The sequence below is a fragment of the Parasteatoda tepidariorum genome, chromosome 4, assembly GCF_043381705.1.
Source record: "Parasteatoda tepidariorum isolate YZ-2023 chromosome 4, CAS_Ptep_4.0, whole genome shotgun sequence".
NCBI classification, from domain to species: Eukaryota; Metazoa; Arthropoda; class Arachnida; order Araneae; family Theridiidae; genus Parasteatoda; species Parasteatoda tepidariorum.
The window spans coordinates 33,904,233-33,923,155 of NC_092207.1; the positions used below are offsets into that span (position 1 = coordinate 33,904,233).

Below are 18,923 nucleotides of genomic sequence, written 5' to 3' on the forward strand. Positions count from 1 at the left end.
ACCGTGCTGATGTGAAATATCCTCAGTGGTAGACTGATCATGGGTTAGAGTCTTCTGGTCGTGAGACTGTCGCATGGAGAGGAGGTTCTCCTCTCCATGCNTTACATAGCTGTAATTATCTGTAATCGATTACAGTTGTAATCGATTACTGTAATCAACGGCCAACTCTGGCGTTAGCCCCCCAGTGAGGTGAACTGGGTTCAAATCTCTGCGTTGGTTCTACGATACAAATTCCGCCACTGGCTCGCACCTGTCACCTTTCTGATGTGAAATATCCTCAGTGGTAGACTGATCATGGGTTAGAGTCTTCTGGTCGTGAGACTGTCGCATGGAGAGGAGGTTCTCCTCTCCATGCAACGCAAATGTGGGTTAGTTCCATCAAAAAGTCTGCCACAAAGGCAAATTTCTCACAATACTTGATTCAGGAGTTCTCTTGTCTCCTGGATTAGGTTCAAAATTACAAAGCGACGGATTTGAACATTGATAGTTTCTAAATCAAACTTGGGTAGGCTGTTCAACGATGGTTATAAAACATTATATATTAGTCACCAGCAAATAAATACTGTTATTTGAAAATATCATATACTGTTTTCATGCTATTTCAAAATATATATTCTTATTGAAAATTTCAAATGCTATTTCAAAATTTCATTTCATTCACGATAATTTAAATTTCAAATAAATTATCTTTAAAAAATCTACCCCTCAAGAAGACTTAGTGATTTGATACTGAAGTTTTAGCACTTGTAGCATTCTTTGCACAACATGAAATCATTACATCAACATACTTCATAAATTATTTGCATCAGAAGTTAATCTGATGTAAATAATTAATGAAGTATGCTGTGGATTACAAAACTGTTAGTGTAGTTAGGGAATAAGTACACCACTAGTTAAAATAAATATTTATTCTCTCATAACAAAATAATATGTACAAAACAAATGAGAAGCATAACCACATCACATAAAAAATGATCTAGCTTAATAATTACAGAGAGCTTGTTCATGAGGAGAAAAAATATGAATTAATCACAATGACACAGATAACTGTATGAAATATAAACAAAGTTTTTATCATTTATCTAAAACAATGAGATTTTCTTCAACCAGGTCTTCGTAAACTAATCTATACTGTCCATCAACTTTTGTAAAGATGTCCACTTGTAAAATTTTATCAGGAATCTGAAGAAATGAAGAAAGTTTAAGTAAAAATTTAAAACTCTTTATCTATAAAATAATAATTTAAGTTGACATTTAAAATAATAATAAAAATTTCATCTTAAAAGATATAAAGAAAGAAAAGTTATTGAAGAAAAAATCTGTATTTCAAAAGATTAAATGAAAAATAGATATGTTATACTGACCACAACTTTAGCCTCAAATTCTGGATTTAGTTCTAGACTTTTCTTCACCATTCTTTCATGGACACTAGGGTCCCAATCAACACCTTTAGGTTTTACACCATGAAGTTCACAAAAGTATACTTGCACTGGAAATTCAATAAATCTGCTTTCTAATTCTCGAAGGCTGAAAGAAAGTGAACTGTATATACATATTTCCTTGACATAAGGCTAAAAGGTTGCTTTAAAAGTTAATTTTTCCACTAAGTAATTTGACTTATTAGGATGGTAAAATGAAAAGCAATTAAAGTTTTTCTTTAATAATGCTTAACTGTATACAAATGTATGTACAACCATAAAAATATAATGTAATTAACACAAAAATGTTTTCTTTCCCCTCACAAAACATATATTAATAATTATACAAACATAAGACTAACAAAAGCTTTGCTTATTATTCATGTTAATTGATATTTGAATAGATAGAGGGTAGATTTTAATGAAGCGAGAGTCAAAAGTAATATGTAATTAAAACGTAGACTATCCATCACATGGCCATGAATTGATAACTATTCTGCTATGCAATTTTATTTTGTAACCGGCTTTGAACAGCCAACTTTGGGTTTACAACTACTAATGTTCAACTCCGTAGCCTCGTAATTTTGAACCCAATCCAGATGACAAGGGAACTCCTGGATCAAGTATTTGGAGAAATTTGCCTTCGTGGAGGTCTTCGTGGAAATGAAAATAACATGCAATTGCGTTACATGGAGAGGAAGACTACGAGAACCTCCTGACGGCAAGGGGATTAACCCACAATCCTTCTACCACTGAATATATTTAACTTCACTGTGGTCGATGCCAGCGGGGTGCGAAATTCGAATCGACCAGCCATCGGTGGGATTCGAACCTGGCCCACCTCATTAGAAGGCTAATGCTTTCGAAAAAAACAATGTAAGTGCTTCAAGGTAATTTCGGAGAAAAGTGGTAGAAAATTATTTTCTTTCTATTGCTAAAATAGAATTTCTGAAAACTGATAAAACAAAAATTTTCAAAAAAAGTCCTTTTGTAATCTATAGTTTATCATAGCAAAAATATAAAAACCTCAATTTTGATTTTTTTGTTGCTTATGATGATTTTTCTACTGCATGACAGTATTGTCTTATTGTAGTAATGGGTATTTCCCTAAAGTCTGCTTACTTTTCATAACAAGTATGATAAAACATTATTAGGTGTAGTGTGTATCATACTTATTATCAAGAATTAAGAGTAAGCATTAAAGGCTAGAGAGAGATAGAGATACGAGAAATCAAGCATATTGATTTTATAACAGATAAGAATTTATTTTAAATTTTATTTGAACAATTAAAAAAAAATTGCACTAAGAATAGTGAGTAGAGCAATTATAAAATGCAATTTAAGCCATCAAAATTAAAATTAAGAGGTTTGAAAGGAAAAAATCATATTTAATTGTTAGGCTTATTTAAGGACTTTTTAAAGAGCCCGGCATGATTATTGATCTTTTATGAGGTCTTAATAAAATATTAATACCTATGGTTTAACCAGTGGTCGGAAACAGCGCACTACAAGTAGGGAAACTAATGTAGTCGCTAAATTTCTTGTAATTTACAATGTAGCGTGCTATTTTTTAAAAATAAAGTAGTCTGTAGTGATTCTTGGCTAATACTTTTAACGTTAGTTTAGTATAGAAAGAAGGCTCTAACGTAACTAATTTTTCTAATTAGATGGGTATAAATCTTCGAGAGTCCGTCAATGGATGCAATGAAAATGACCCTGCAGCTGAAGCAGAGCTAACAGGAATGACATATTAAGAATCACGTATAGCTAATATTTAAAATAGCCTTTACGAAAAATAATTAATCACTTTAATCATACTTTCACATGCGAATGTACACTCGTGAAACATTGATGTTATTTCAAAGGAAAGGAATTATTCAATTCACTAGAGGAAATAAAAGAAAGAGCACTTAAAATTCACTACAAAATAAACACTTAAAATTTCAAGTATTTAATAATTTCGTATTTTTTAAATTAAATATTCGATATCGAAGAAGGCATAAAAAAATTTGAAGGTCGATTGAACAAATTCGAAAAAAAAAAAAACATTGCTTTGTAATAACAAAATGGTTCATGTAAACATGAATAACAATTTTTTAATTATTCCCTTACATTTATACATTATGTAAGCTTATTTCTTATTCAAAAACATTTTGAACAATGGTGTAAATTAAGTGCTTCAGCAAAGTTCGTCTCCTTAAAAGAGTGAAGTAGTTACTACAATTTCAAAGTAGTGTGTAGTCACTACATGTAAAAAACTAGTTATAGTTAAACATATTTGCAACAAAGTAGTAAACTACAAAAATAAGGTAGTTTTTCCGACCACTGCATTTAATCAATACAAGGTAAATAAATGTCAATAGATAAATAAATATCTAAAAATCTCTTACTCATTTGGAGACACAACTTCTGTGTTACCGTAATCTACATACAGGACAACCACACCATCCTCAGTAAGATCTGTTACCTCACAACGATACCAGTTTTGGTCATAACTGTATTTAGCACAACATGGCATACCTATGATACAACAAGAAAACATTTTATTTTATAAATTATAAACAATAATAAGAGGAAAAAATAACTATTTGCTAGTGCGATGCCATTATGGGCATTTCCTAGGTTTTAAATGTCTTATTTCATGAATTTAATCATTGTCAATCTCTCTTTAAATAAATAAATCAGTTAATTACCTTAAATTAAATTTTATAAAGAGCGAAAACAAATATTTCTATTTTCAATAAACATAATAACTAACCTCTTATTTTAATACAAGTGAGTAACCAAAATTATTATTCAATGTCAGAACAACTGAATTAATGAGTTATGCATTTGTACTGAATTAAAAAGTTAGCAGTTACATTAATTGCTAAGAAAATAAAAATATTTATATTCGAAAATTAAATAACTGATTTATTTTTTTAAGAGGGATTAGAAATGATTAAATTTTTGAAAAGGAAATTTAAAAGCTAGGAAATATGTAATGCCTATACTGACATCACAACTAGAGTAAAGTTAGAAGTGCCAGGTTGGGGTCAAAGAGTAACTAATAAGAAAAATTTCTATGCACTGAAATTTTCCTCTATATTGCATAAGTTATTAATTTTATATAACACTCATCTAGTTGAATAAAATTAAAAAGCATTTTAGGGTCACCCCTAAAGGATTTTAACATAAAAGAGGGTAATGTCACCCCAGACTATATTTCCCGTAATTTTGCATAGTTCTGTTAGTACTGCGCAGTTCTTATAGTTCCAGTCCCAAAGTAGAGTTTAAGCAAGTATCAAAAAGATTTACTAAAATTTTGAATGGTTTGTAAGGAGGTGAAAAACTAAGGATTTGTCCGCGAATTGCAAAAAGAGTAATTCAAAAAAAAAAAAAAGAAATTTTTAATAGTTTTCAAAATTATAAAGGTATCTACATAAATAATAATAACATAATGAAAAAAATGATGACCAATCCATGCAATTTCAAAGGACGCATAAATAAGATTTTACGACGCAGGTATTGTTCTTTAAGTAACTTAGAATGAACCAATTTCATTGGTTGTCAGCAGCATAGACTTAAAAGTTATTGTTTACATGTCAGTATTTCTTTAACCCAAATTTAAAGAATCTGTTATCTCACATCCGAATAAAAGAAAATGCACACGCAGACAAGCTTGCAAAACAAGCGCCAAATCAAAATTTCATTTCACATCTTTCATCACCTCAAGACCATAGACAAGCCTTCCTTAAGGAACTGATAAATAAAGAACTCTGTGTATGGAAGATTTGCAAATACATCATCTTCATGGATCTCAAGATCACTGTCCACTAATCAGCTCCCGAAATCTCTATGGACTAATTGCCACACACAGAACTAAATCTCTTCCGAGAAATGCGATTTTACTCAAGCATAAATTGATACAAAACCCAAAACTGTCTGTACTGCGTAGGTATCGACATGAACAATCACTTTCTTCGAAAATGTCCCTCATTTCAGAAAGCCCCTAAAGAACCTTACCAGTTCTTATAGCTTCAGAATAAACTGATATCATGAACTTGTCTTTCAATCCTCGGGCCAAATTCCAATCCCTCTACAAATTCTTTCAAGCTACAAACTGCTTCTGACTTTTTATTGCAACCTCCTGCTATCTATCAAGTCTCAACCCTAACATGCATTAATGGAAATACAGAGCTATAAGCTAATGCAACCTGTTATATTTATGGAAACTAAATCTGTCTTAATATGTTAAAATATTTTGGGATTATTCAATTGAATATGTTTTAATTTTGATGTGATAATTTTTTGTTAAAAAATTAAAAAGAAAAAGTTTGCAGAAATCAGAGGGAAAAGATTGGTGAGGCAAGCGAGCAGGGGGAAAAGCTCAAGTTTTTCATTAATAGGAAACTTTTTTTCCATTTATTTTACTGCAAGAATTTGCAAACTCTGTAGAATTTCAATGCATCAACATTTCACTGAATATATTTTCTACTGCTTTAATAAAAAGGAAAATAAAAACAGCTTTAACTGAAAGAAATTAATAATAGAAACTTAATTATCCATAATTTTATTAGCTGCAATAAACTAAAATAAAGACTTTCGTACCTGGTAGAGGTTCTTTCAATTTTGGGAAGCTGTCGGCCTTTTCCCTAAGCTCTGCTATCAGCTGAAGAAATGCATCATGTACTTGATTATGTTCTATTTCATAGTCTTCTTTTGGATTTTCAAATTTAAGCTGTTGTAAATAGACAATGTTAGGAGAAGGAACTTGTGTGATACACACAGGATAGAGATCTCCTTCTCTCCATTCTTTGGCAGCAGAGAATGTTTTAAATTCATCAAGTTCAGTCTGTTAGGATAGGATACAGAGGAAAAAAAATCAGTATCAAGAAACAAGCGCAATCAGTTAAACACAAAACATATTGAATAACTTTTGATAAAAAGAAGCAAAATTTAAAAAAATTGTAAGTAGGGTTGCGTTCAAGAGTCGATACTGTAAAGTAACAAAAACCTCGACTTGATGTACTTTTTTTTTAAGTAATAATTTTTTTATTGTATAAAACTATCTACAGATAAATTATATAGAGTCCCTCATTTTTTTAAATTTATTTTTAAAAGGAAACTGTAATTGTAAAGGAAACTTAAAAAACTCACAAACATGCCTAATATGCACTGATACTCATTTAAAAGAAGAAAAAAAAAAGTATTTATGACTAAAAATTATGACTTCATAAGATTTTTATTAACACAATATACAGCCATTATTAGTCTTAAAAGTTAACCCTTTTAAAAATAGGACTGAAAATTGAAAATAAGACTTTAAAAACTTAAATATTAATTGGCTGATATTAATGAAATTCTTTATTTTGTCAATTAAAAGTTTTTATCTTTATTAAATTAAATAATTTACAGTAATAAATAATTATAAGGAATAGCCTTTGAATAGAGAAGTTTCAAAATTGTGAACAAAAAGGTTTTGAGAGAAGTCAAGTTAACATTTAATGGTCCAAAATTTCAACAGATCTTCTCATTTATGTGTTGAGAGCATATTTACTGCTGTAAGTCTCCCCCACACTTTGAGGGTTATGAATTCAAATCGGTGAGAAAGTACATCTATTTTTTTTGTTTAATTTTGTGACTGTCATATGCAAAACTTAATGTGTTTTAGGTGAGTCCTTCAAATCATGAAGACTGAATCTAAGTGTGCGAAAATCCTATCACCAGATGAAGTTATCATGTTCAGGTCTATTTGTATTTCAATAAAAAAGAAATGAAATGGTTAAAATAAAGTTACAAGTAAAATTTAAAACTAAATTTCAATGTCGTATAAAAAAGAAAAAGACTTTATATGACATTTTTTTTTTCATCAGTGAATATTTTGTTCCAGCTTGTGTCAATGCTCCAAATTTTAATGTTGTAAAATGATCAGCGTCACTAAATTTTAGAAATACGATAAAAATATTTGTACAATAAAACTTTAAAAACATGCAAAACATATGAATAAGTAACATCTAAAATATTGATTAATTCACCACTTTTGTGGGAAAAACAAATAGCATTTAAATGTTCAAATCATTACTTAAACTTTTATAAGACTATCTACAATGACATATCCAAAATGAGTCACACATTATATATGGGTAAGTCCTTTTCATTAGCTTTCTCTCTTTCTACTAGATAATTTATAATTTTGTAAAATCTTTAAAAATAATTAGTAATTTTCTTGCTTAACTTGATTTTATTGAACAAAAACATCTTGGCAGTAGTATAAAAAATAATTTTTTTAGTTTTACGAGACTTTTTCTTTTATCAGTAAAAGTTTTGTCTAGTTTATTAAAAATAAAAATGAGAAAGAAATATTTTTGATGCAAAGCTGTGACCTTCAAATTGTAATTTGGTTGGAAGGCAGAGACATGCATAAGTTTTGTTATTGCATTATATTACCGTCGTCGAACAGCCGACCCAATTTGAAGTTTACGGCTACTAATGTTCAACTCCGTAGCCTTGGTAATTTTGAACCTAATCCAGAAGGTAAGGGAAATGCTAGATCAAGTATTGAGAGAAATTTGCCTTTGTGGAGGGCTTCAACTAACCCTTATTTGCCTTACATGGAGAGTAAAACCACGAAAACCTTCCACCGCCAGCCTGACGGCAAGGAGACTAACCCATAATTCGTCTGCAACTGAGGGTATTTTTCTTCAGTACTGTGGTCAGTGCAGAATTCGAATCAACTGGCTTTTGCTTGGATCGAAACCCGGTCACCTCATTGGGAGACGAGAGCTCTATTCCCTGAGCCACCACGGCTCCCAAAAGGCTTTAGACTTAGACAATAAATATACTTAAAAATTGATAAATGTCTTATAAGGATAAATAAAATAATTTCTTACTTGAGATACTGACAGGTGACCTAAATCCTCTTCCTCGGCAGAATCAAATCCCATGCTTAGTAATAGTTCAGATATATCCATACCAGATAACATTTTGATACGACATGGAAGCTTGCCATTGTTAGATGGACCCTGGTATTAAGATAACTATGTTAATAAATATATACAATTTATCTAATAGAGAAGACACATGTAATAACAGTTAAAAAAATGCAAATGAAAAACAATTAAGACAATTTTGCAGGCAACAAATTTATCAGAAAATGATATTCATGTTTTAAGTATCAAATATATTACTATACATATCTTTATAAAACAAGGCTCAAAATTATTGATAGTCTTTTGGTCCAAGACCACACACACTAAATTTTGATTTAAACCAACATAAAATGGTAATCAGAGGTCCTCCGAGAAACAGTAATCAATGTAAAAGGATAATATGCAGTTTTTTTTTTTTTTTTTAATGTTTTGGTCTGTTTTTTGTCACAAAATAGCATGTTTCCTCATAATTCTGAAATTACACATTCTTAGTTTTTCTAATAGTGGCATGTAAATAGACGATTAAAAATGTGTACAGACTAGTTACTGGCCCTTTGAACTAGTGACTAATTTTTTTCTTAGTTTTTTAACAAACTATTAACAAGACAACTGATATAACACTAACAGACTAACAATTTTGGAAAGATAGAACTTAAATATATGTATTATCCTCGTGTTGTAACTTCAATTATATTAAAAAAATTGAAAGTTTGAGCTGTCTGATTAAAGCAACCTTCCTAAAAATCATACTGCTTCATGATTTGAATGTGCATACACCATTAGCATGACTTAACATACACTTTATATGTATTCGTGCACTATGTAAAATGACAATTTGTTCACAGCGACAAAATAGAAATTAATTTTAATTTCTTAAAAGCTTCACAAAATCATTTAGAAAAAGCAAAATGAATTTCTTACCATTATTTCCACATCAACTTCTGTTTCAACTAACTGTCTATGTACAAAATCTATCACAGCATTATCCCATTTGAAAGATTCCTATAAATAAAAATTGATTATTTTTTTTGTAAATTGAAAATATACATTACAATTTAAGACATCAAAAAGGGGGAAAAAGTACTTACATCTAAGCCATATAAACTGCATTCTATACACTGTCGTGCAAATTTCTGCATTATAATTTCTGGTCTAATATCTTTTAGTGGTACCATTTCATTATTACCATAATCAACAAAGTTCACCTAATAGTAATAAAGACATCCCTAATTTAATGGTACATACGTAAACCAATTATGGTAACAAAATAATTTGTAAACGCAAATGGAAATACAAGTAATATTTATAGTAATAGTGGGAAAGTAAGATACATCAATGAATATGCATGCACAAAAATATTACTGGATATTTCATCAAAAACAGGTTTAAGTCCTTCCAAAAGACTGGACTCTCCAGCTTGTTTATGCCAGAGTTATTTTAACATAGACGATGCTTCCATTTTTGGTAGCCAATATTGAAAGGTATTTTTTATCCATCACTGAGTACAGGTGACAAAAGAGCCATTGAAACAACAATTGAATTGAAAAAGTGAAGGACCGGTTTGGAGATGTTTTAAAACCATGCTCTTATTAATATTGCAGAAAAATCCGATCAATTTGGAAAAAAGGTGGGAAAAGTGCAAGAATCCAGAAGTGAGATTGCGTTAAATGCAAGGAATCGTTTTGTCCACTGCATAAATTAGAATTCAAAAATGAAAAAAAAAAAGGTTATGAAACAATAAAATTACAACATGGGTATAAAGCAGATCTACTTAATAAAGTGGTTCATAAATTCTTTAAGATTTTCCTAAGGCTTTTCTCAGTATATAAAAGCACGGTTAATCATTAATATGACATAAATAAACACAAAACCTTGTCTTTGCCACTTCAATCGATGAATAAATCTGTCATTGATCTCAGTAGAAGTAAAATATATCTCATAGTTCTATTTGTGAATCAATAGCATATTAAATAAATTACCACTTTAGACAGTTCTGCAAAACAAGTGATACATTATTTGAATTCAAACAATTGTAGGTTGACTACAGTGATGATGCAAAGTTAGATGGTTTGTGGGTTAGATAAAAATGCCATACGTTTTAAAGTTTCCCTTTTCATAAAATATGGAGCTGGTCTCACTAAAAACAGTCTAAATTTATCACAGAACTTGACTCAAAAATCTTAAGTTGAGTTCAAAATAACCAAGTTATAGATCTGATGTTTTCCTATTTACGCTGATAGGCTATTTATTCATGATTATAAAATAGAATAGGTAAGTAGGTATTCTAGTTACGTCACACTGGAACTGCACAATGGGCTATTTGAGACGGTCTGAATAACATTTCTGAGGATGGTCCGAAAACATGCCATCATAATTTTGATCCTCTGCAGAGGGGCTCCTCTGCTTTGGTAGCCCAATGACTTGTGCACTAAGTTGAGCACTTTATGGTAGAAAAATTTAACGAGGACCAATACCGGACACCCTCTGTCCCTAAGCAGGCTGATCAAAGTGGTCGCCCACCTGCTTACTGACCACAGCTAGTAATGACTGACTTTGGTATTTTACGATCAGTCTACTGCAGGACTATAGAATAGAATAAAAATAGTCATATTAAAACTCAGAGGGGGACAGAAACTGCTCTTCTGAGCAATATATATATAAACAGACTACAAAAGCTTATATTTGAAGAAATACAGATATGTTAAATAATAGATAAAACATGTTATCTTGTAATTATTAACACTTAACAGCTAAAGCCTTTCTCTTTATAATCATGCAATAATAATAAAGCATTGATAGAAAGAAAAAAAATAAAATACTAGTTTTATAAGCGAAACAATTCAGTAACAAATACAAAAGAACTGATTTAAATCATAGTAGGCTATCTTTATTGTTTGAGCAGCTATGGAACAAGTAACATAGAAATTACCTTTATCTTTTCTGAATAGATATTTAGTACTTCAGCTCTATACCAACAACTATCCACACTGAACTTTGCAATACATGCTTCTCCAACAGACGGAGGCTCTTTTAACGGCTCATAACTATCTCTAGTAAACTTGAACTGCAGAGCCTTCTTTATTATATCAACCTGGCTATTACCTGAAAAAAAAAACCCAACAAGAGATCATAATTAATCAGCAATTCATTGAAATATTTTAATACACGCAATAGCAACCATGTTTCTCAATATGACACAAAAATTAGATCTTACCCTGAAAATACGCCCTAATAAATCAAATTGATATTTAGCTCCATAAAAGTCCAAAAATAAATCAAATTGATATTTAGCTCCATAAAAGTCATGAAAAAATAAAATCATAATTTAAAGTTTCATATATAAAAAATACTCTTCCAGTCAAAGTGTGTTACTTGCACCAAATGAAAAAGGAACTTGGACTCTCATTAGCAGATTAATAGAAAGACTTAAAACACTAAGAACTATTGAAAGATGTTTATTTGGAATGACAAAAAAAGGGTAAAAAGTAAGTAATACGAATAAGACAATTCAAAAATCAAATCTTTAACATTGAAACGGGTAGGCTAACGGGCCCTTTTTTTTAATTACAATAATAACTTAATTATTACAATAATAATTTAATTCATAAATAACTTTTCGATGATAGGTAATTTGTTGTAATTTTTGATAACTATTTTAACATTATAACTCATATTTCAAATAACTAAAGCTAATTGTGACAAAGAAAAAAAAAGCAAGCTCAAAGTTTAATTTTAAGAATATTAAACTTAGGAATGTTAGTTATTTCAAGAAATTCCATATACTGTAATTTTCATTCATAAAATAATTAAGTTAATAAACATTACACATTATTTATAAAGGATACACAAATATTTTTTGTTAAATATTTCATATATATACATATGAAATAGTTAATATAATTATTTAAATAAAAGATATTTATAATTTCAAAGATTTTCTTGCAAAGAACTCGTTGATTTTTCAATACATTCTTATACTGATTTTGGCAGAACCACTAAAATATAACAGTTGCGTTTTCTACTAAGATCTTTAATATTTCATGGATGACACTTTTCTTCCTAAGAAAGTGGAAATTTTAAAAAAAATAATAATATAATATTTGAAAATTTTTTTTAAACAAGTTAGGATTGCCCTTTTAATCTAGTTTAATTACTAACATTAACTTCCAAGCTATTTATTTTGTTACAACTGAAAACAAAATGAATGTTTAAAATTGCTAAAAAATGCATAGATTAAAAAAAATAAATAAAAAAAATTAAAAATCTAGCCAGCTGAAAATAGCTTAAAATTATTTGCAATATTCATCAGAATTAAAGCTGTGAAAAAACAAATCTGTTTGCAATTATTAGCGATAAATTAAAATTTTTAATGTAAAATATGCAAACAACTGAAATCAACAAAGTACATACAATTTATAAAAATTTAACTGTACATATTTGTTAGGAAACTAAGAATACAAATAATATTTATATCTAATTTTAAAATTCCACATAAAACTAAAATAAGAAAATAGCTACATAAAAAAAAACTTAAACAGCTTCTAACTTCATGGTATAGCATTAAATTTTATTTGTTAAACTTTTAAACTATTCTTAATCTAAACAATTGCATTTCTCATTTTTAGTGTCGTACATTTATTTTTTGGTTTTTCCAGTTTCTTCTTCTTGTCTTTCAAAAAACATATTTAAAAAAAACAACATAATAGATTAACAATAGCTACTGATTATCAACTTACCTTCCTTTAAAACATAAAGATGAACACTACCATCTTCCCCAACATTAGTTATGTATGCACGGAATGTAGATTCAAGAGGTAACACAGCTGGTAGCCACTGGAATTTAGGTTTTCTAGGTTTGGGTGGACTAGGAACTGTCACCGCTGGTAACTCTATAATGGGAATCTCACCACATTTTTGGGCATTGATGCACCCATTTTTAGAGGCTTCTGAGGTATTTTTTTCTATCATTTCTATATCACATTTTTCTGGAGTAAGAGATTCATTAGTTTTATTTACATCTTCTTTTTTGACATCAGGAGTTTTTGCAGCAGGCACATCATCCTTAACACTACATTTCCTACAAAAGCATGATGAGAATAAAAATTTTGGTTTTAACAAATTATAGTGAATTAAGGGCAAAACAATGTTTTAAACCAGAAAAAAAAATTACATTTCATTTTTTGATTCCTTAATACCTTTAAAATATTTTGAAAAATTCAAATACTTCGACAGATATTAGTGATTTTAGAAAATGATTCACGATAGTCTTCAATTGATTATGAAGATTTAAATTTTTCCCCCCTTCTAATTCCTGTTTCAATATCATTATCAGAAAAATATGTGTCAGGACTTTTTACTTTGAGTGGCTGGGTGGCGCAGTTGGTTTGTCGTCGGCTCTTCTGAGCCCAAGCCTGCGGGTAAGATTCCCGGCCCAGACACCGGATTTTGGGGATGCAGAAAATCCTCAGCGGCCATGTTGTATGATTATGCGGCATGTAAAAGATCCCTGGAGTGCCTTATTGGCTCTTGGCATTTCCGGCAAAATTAAATTCCCAGAGCACTTTAGCATCCAAATAGAGTCTTGGTGCTGCCATCTAGTGTGGCAGAAACTAGACGTCCAAATAAACATGGCCAACTGTATCTCACCCATTGTGGTGGTCCTGAAAGAGTGGATACCACTTCTGGAGAATGCACTAGGTCTGCTCATCGAGAAGACTGATTGTGCAGCTTATGGGAAATAAAAAAAAAAAAAACTTTTTAATTTGATAAATCTTCTCAGCAAGTCTGAAACATTCTCAGTTTCACTGAGCATTGTGGATTATTTCCTATCTCAGACTTGCACAGCTAATGGGAAGGGGGCTAGATCTGACGCCGGGGTAGCTTGACAGGGTCGACAAAGTCATGAAAAATAAATTCCTGAATAAAATGATTTTCTCTCTTAAATATCCCTAGTTTTACTTACTAATTAAAAGCCCCATAATTTCTTCAAATTTTTATATGATTAATCGAAAATTGACGCAAATGTCTATTATTGTATCTTTGCAGGTAGGCTTTTCAAACATTTATTTTTAACGAATTGGGGAGAATGAAAAATACTTTACTACATAATGCCTTTAATGAAGCTTATAATAATTAATCAATCAAAAGCAAAAAACACGATCAAAAACATCTAAATGTAATAGATATTACATTAATAACAGGCACTGTCAAATTTTAAACGTAATTGTATGAATATTTATGAAGTTGGAAAAACATTATTTAAATTTTCAAAATCTTATTCAATGTAATACTTCACAATCAATGTCAGGTGCGGTAAATTTCAGTTTTAACACAATCTAAGATTGAAAACAGTCTTGAAAAAGGTCCTTTAAGTCTGATATCAATCGCAAGGAGCACAAAAACTGAGTTTAACCCTGGCATGTAGTAAACCCTAGTTCCGTCTCTGGTATCAAAACTCAGAGGACTCGGAAGATTATTTATCATTTGCCAAATCATTGAATATAGATAAAACAGCTATTAAGAATGACAACAATCATTAGAAAGCATAAAACTAAGGTTATCTAGATAAATAAAAGCACACAAACAGCCAGCTTATAATAGGAAAGGGACATAAGACAACATTGCTGGTCATTAATCAGTTCTTAATTCTTATGACAAAACCTACCTCTTCTATAGTTTAGACCATTAATTTTGTAACACTTGGTATATTTATTTATAAGTCAACTAACAATAAAACTTCAGGAAGATGTTAAAATTCTGCCACATTCTGCTTTATAGAAAACTATTGTGAAGTTTTATTTATAAATATTTAGAGATGAGGTTTATCTGGATTTATAAAAAAAATAAAAATCTTACTTTCTCACAGGAAGTCCAAGGCCATTCTTTACTAATTCTTCGGATATGCTAAGGTACTCTAATCTAGTGGGTTCAAGAGCACCTCCTTGTATCAAATTTTCAATATATAAATCTGCTGGCAAAGAATTGTTTTCTTTATCAGGTTCTCCCTAAAAAGTTAAAAAAGATTTTTATAATAAAGTAATGCAATGATACAAAAAATTAGCTCCAAACAAAACTTAAAAAAAAAAAAAAAAAAATTGTTTNAAAAAAAAAAAAAAAAAAAAAAAGACAAGATGGAACTAGAAATAAATACCCTTCATACAACTAATACTAATTATAGATTTATCTAAAATGAATTTTGTGCGTGGTCTAACGCACAAAATAATAAATAAAACATTCTCATGACGACAGACTAAAAATCAGTTAATAAATTTTTCAGTTAATTCTTAAAATAAATTTGTTTCTTATTTGTCTATAACAGCATGTTCTAGGGCAGGGATGGCGAACCAATGGCACGCGTGCCATTTATGGCACCCGACACAATATTTTGGGCACGCCACTGATCACATTTGTTATTACACAAATGTTATTACACTATAAAACATATGTAACAATTAAATTAAAATTCATAAGAAAAACAAAAAATAATAAACAATTATTAATAAAAAAATTAACAATTAAAGCTAAAAAAGCAATTAATAACCATAAGAAACAAGCTTACAATGAATAACTAGCAAAAAAAAATTAACAGTTCTGCTTAAACTAACATCTTACAACCTAAATATAAGTTATTTGTCATCTAATTTGCAACAGCAAAAGTCACACTGATGTTACTTTAAGCTGAATTACGCGTATAACTGAGACACAGCAAAATGTTTTTTTTTTTCNGCAATTTTAAAAACAAAGTATTATTTTCCCAATAATCACGAAGTCAAAATTATTTGACGGCACGTCTATGACCTAATTAAAAATTTTTTTAGGAAAAATGGCACGTTGGTGTATAAAGGTTCGCCACCCCTGTTCTAGGGTATAAAGGTACTAGATCGCGCTGATTTAAACCAATGTAAAATTATGCATTTATGTAACGTATGAGTGCTCTGTAAAAACCCCCTTTCATATACATTTTTAAAACCCTTATCAAAAATGAAAACAGAATATTAGACAATTTGGGGGTCAGAAGTTTATATTGAATTGAGGAAAAAGCAAACAATATGAAATACTGAAAAAAAATCTCACTTAAGATAGTAATAAATATTAATTAGTATAGAAAGTTAAAACCCGCCTAATGGGGTTGAAACTTGAAAGAGTTTTTAATATTGGTGTTTTAATTCCTGTTTCTTTCAGCGATTTTGATCTTTTCACACACAAACCTTTTATATGAGATTTTGATAGCATTCCTGCTTTGTAATTTATTTACACATTAATTTGTGGATCTCCAATGTGTAATTTTATTTTCTTCATATTTGACAAGAATTTAAAAATATTTACTAAAATTGGGCATAACAAAACACTATATAAAATGATTTTTTTATGCTTTATAAAATTGCTTTGACCCAATATTTTTTAAAATAAAGTTGTAAATGACTCTTTTAAGATGGTCTAATCAAGGATGATTAAACACATAAATTGTTCTGCAGCACTAAGAAAATTACCAAACATAGTTTTGAAGGAAAAGGGTGATGAAATGGTTGAATCAAAGACAAAATTTTTTTAACCTTAAATGTAAGTAGCAAAACATCATAGCCAACAACAGTCCGCTGAAGAGCATCACAAGCTGTCCGCGACCATTGCGCACTCCCTCCAGTTGGGGTTATTCCTTCAAGATGGCAACGTATGGAGAAGGCATCATCTTTTGTAAACAGATCAATTAGTTTACGAAGATCTGTTCTTGGAACATCATCATTACCACCATAATCAACATAGTGCACCTTGAGTAAACAAGTAGAAGAAATAACAATGTTTACACAATTGATTAAATACATGTGCAATTAAACTGTCAATACAAGTTTCAAAGAGTTTAATTAGTTTCAAAGACAAAATAATTTGCGATGCACAAAAGATTGATTTAAAATTTTTATGCATACATTCCTGAATTTCATTTAGCATTGAAAACAGTTAATATCCAGAAGTAAAAAACTAATTCAGTTCATAGAATAACATGCAGCATTAGAGGAAACATTAATATATATGCTACAGCAATAATTTAAAGGGTGTGAAGAAAAAGAAATGACTGAACTGAAAAATTATTATGGGAGACAAGGGAATAAAAAAAACTGAACTTCAATTTTAAGCTTTTTACGTACTTTTTTCATTAATAAACAACAATAAAGGGGACAGCAAATTATTATCAAGGGAGAAGTAAATTATTACTTTTAAAAAACTGAGAATTAAAAAAAAAAAGATTCTTATTCTTTTTAAGCAAAATAGCTCTTGATTTTTAGAGCCATTATTACAATAGGTTATTACACAATTATTACAATTCACAATTATTACAATAGGTTACCAGGTTAAGTAATTTGATCTGTTTTGAATCAAAGCACTCATGTAAAACTCTTTACAGAGAAGTTAGGCTGTATGAGCAAATGGCAAGCAAAAGTTCTAGTCATTGCGGATGAAATAGTAGAATAGCTATCTTGTATTTACGGGAGACGAGTTAGAATGAGGGAGGAGAGTTTTAACTTTCATCAATTACTGAACTCAGACATAATATTCCTCAAGAAATAAATTTTCAATGAAAAAATTTACAACAATTGAAGTAATTGCAGGTAATTTAGCAAAAAAAAAAATAAATAAATAAAAAAATAAATAAATAAAAAAAATAAATAAAGTAAATAAAAACCTTCCCTTATTAAAAAGATAGATTTTTTAAAATCATTGTTTTCTAAGTTAAAATCTTTATAAAAATAAATAAGTAATGCTTACATTAACAATATCATTTTCCAATTTAGCAGTCACTGTTCCCCTTAACCACTTTTTTTCCTTTTGGCTATAAATAGCATAGGCTTTTCCAATGCTGCAGTCAATCACCTCACCCTCAAGGTTTTCATACACTTTTTGCATCTCCTTCATTAACCTTAAAAAAAAAACAAATAAATAAAAAGCATTTTAAAATATAAATTAAAAAGCAAATTTCCGTAAACATCTTGAACTTTTTCAAAATTTAACTTTTTTATTTTATACTATCAGAAAATTCATAGTGAAAAGGATGAGTAAAATTATTATTATTTTCTTTTTAATTCAAATCATTGTAGGGGACACTGTGAATTAACCATTTATAATATTTTTCCTTTTTAAAAAAGGGATATTGTGCATAAACAATTACTTCATTATCAGGCGTGCTGCAGTTTTCACAAAAAAAAAAAAAAAAAAAAAAAAAAAAAAAAAAAAAAAAAAAAAAAAAAAAAAAAANAAAAAAAAAAAAAAAAAAAAAACTGAATTTTGAGTGGTAACAAATAACTTCAGAATCATCTTTTCCCAAATTATACATTATACAACATTAATTAAACCAGTGATTCCTAAAAGGTGTTCTGTGGGAAAGTAACAGGGGTTACATACTAAGATCTCTCTTGTATTTTGTTTATAGGTGAGGAAAAAGTATACACAGCAAAAGTCAATGGTAAAACAGCATACTTTACTAAGTTTGAAAATAAAAAAAATATGAGGGTTTTGACAAATATAGGGTGTTACCTATGTGGCCTTTGCAAAGATGTAAAAAGACTAGCATTTTATAACACTAAAAACATAACACAGATTTCAA

The 18,923-nt window shown here is 29.5% G+C and overlaps 1 protein-coding gene across 1 annotated transcript in view; it reads right to left on the reverse strand.

The window, feature by feature from the left end:
- Positions 1-1,050: 1,050 nt before the first annotated feature.
- LOC107437662 (tudor domain-containing protein qin) overlaps positions 1,051-18,923 on the reverse strand; it is a 61,859-nt gene continuing 43,986 nt past the window's right edge. The window contains exons 27-38 of the mRNA XM_071180298.1: positions 18,089-18,239; positions 16,882-17,094; positions 15,185-15,333; positions 13,066-13,406; positions 11,259-11,431; positions 9,418-9,534; positions 9,251-9,331; positions 8,291-8,422; positions 6,009-6,252; positions 3,809-3,938; positions 1,365-1,527; positions 1,051-1,182 (exon numbers count right to left, since the gene is read on the reverse strand). Of these exons, the coding sequence (XP_071036399.1) occupies positions 1,075-1,182; positions 1,365-1,527; positions 3,809-3,938; positions 6,009-6,252; positions 8,291-8,422; positions 9,251-9,331; positions 9,418-9,534; positions 11,259-11,431; positions 13,066-13,406; positions 15,185-15,333; positions 16,882-17,094; positions 18,089-18,239 (2,002 nt within the window). The 3' untranslated portion in view covers positions 1,051-1,074. The remainder of the gene's footprint in view (positions 1,183-1,364; positions 1,528-3,808; positions 3,939-6,008; positions 6,253-8,290; positions 8,423-9,250; positions 9,332-9,417; positions 9,535-11,258; positions 11,432-13,065; positions 13,407-15,184; positions 15,334-16,881; positions 17,095-18,088; positions 18,240-18,923) is intronic.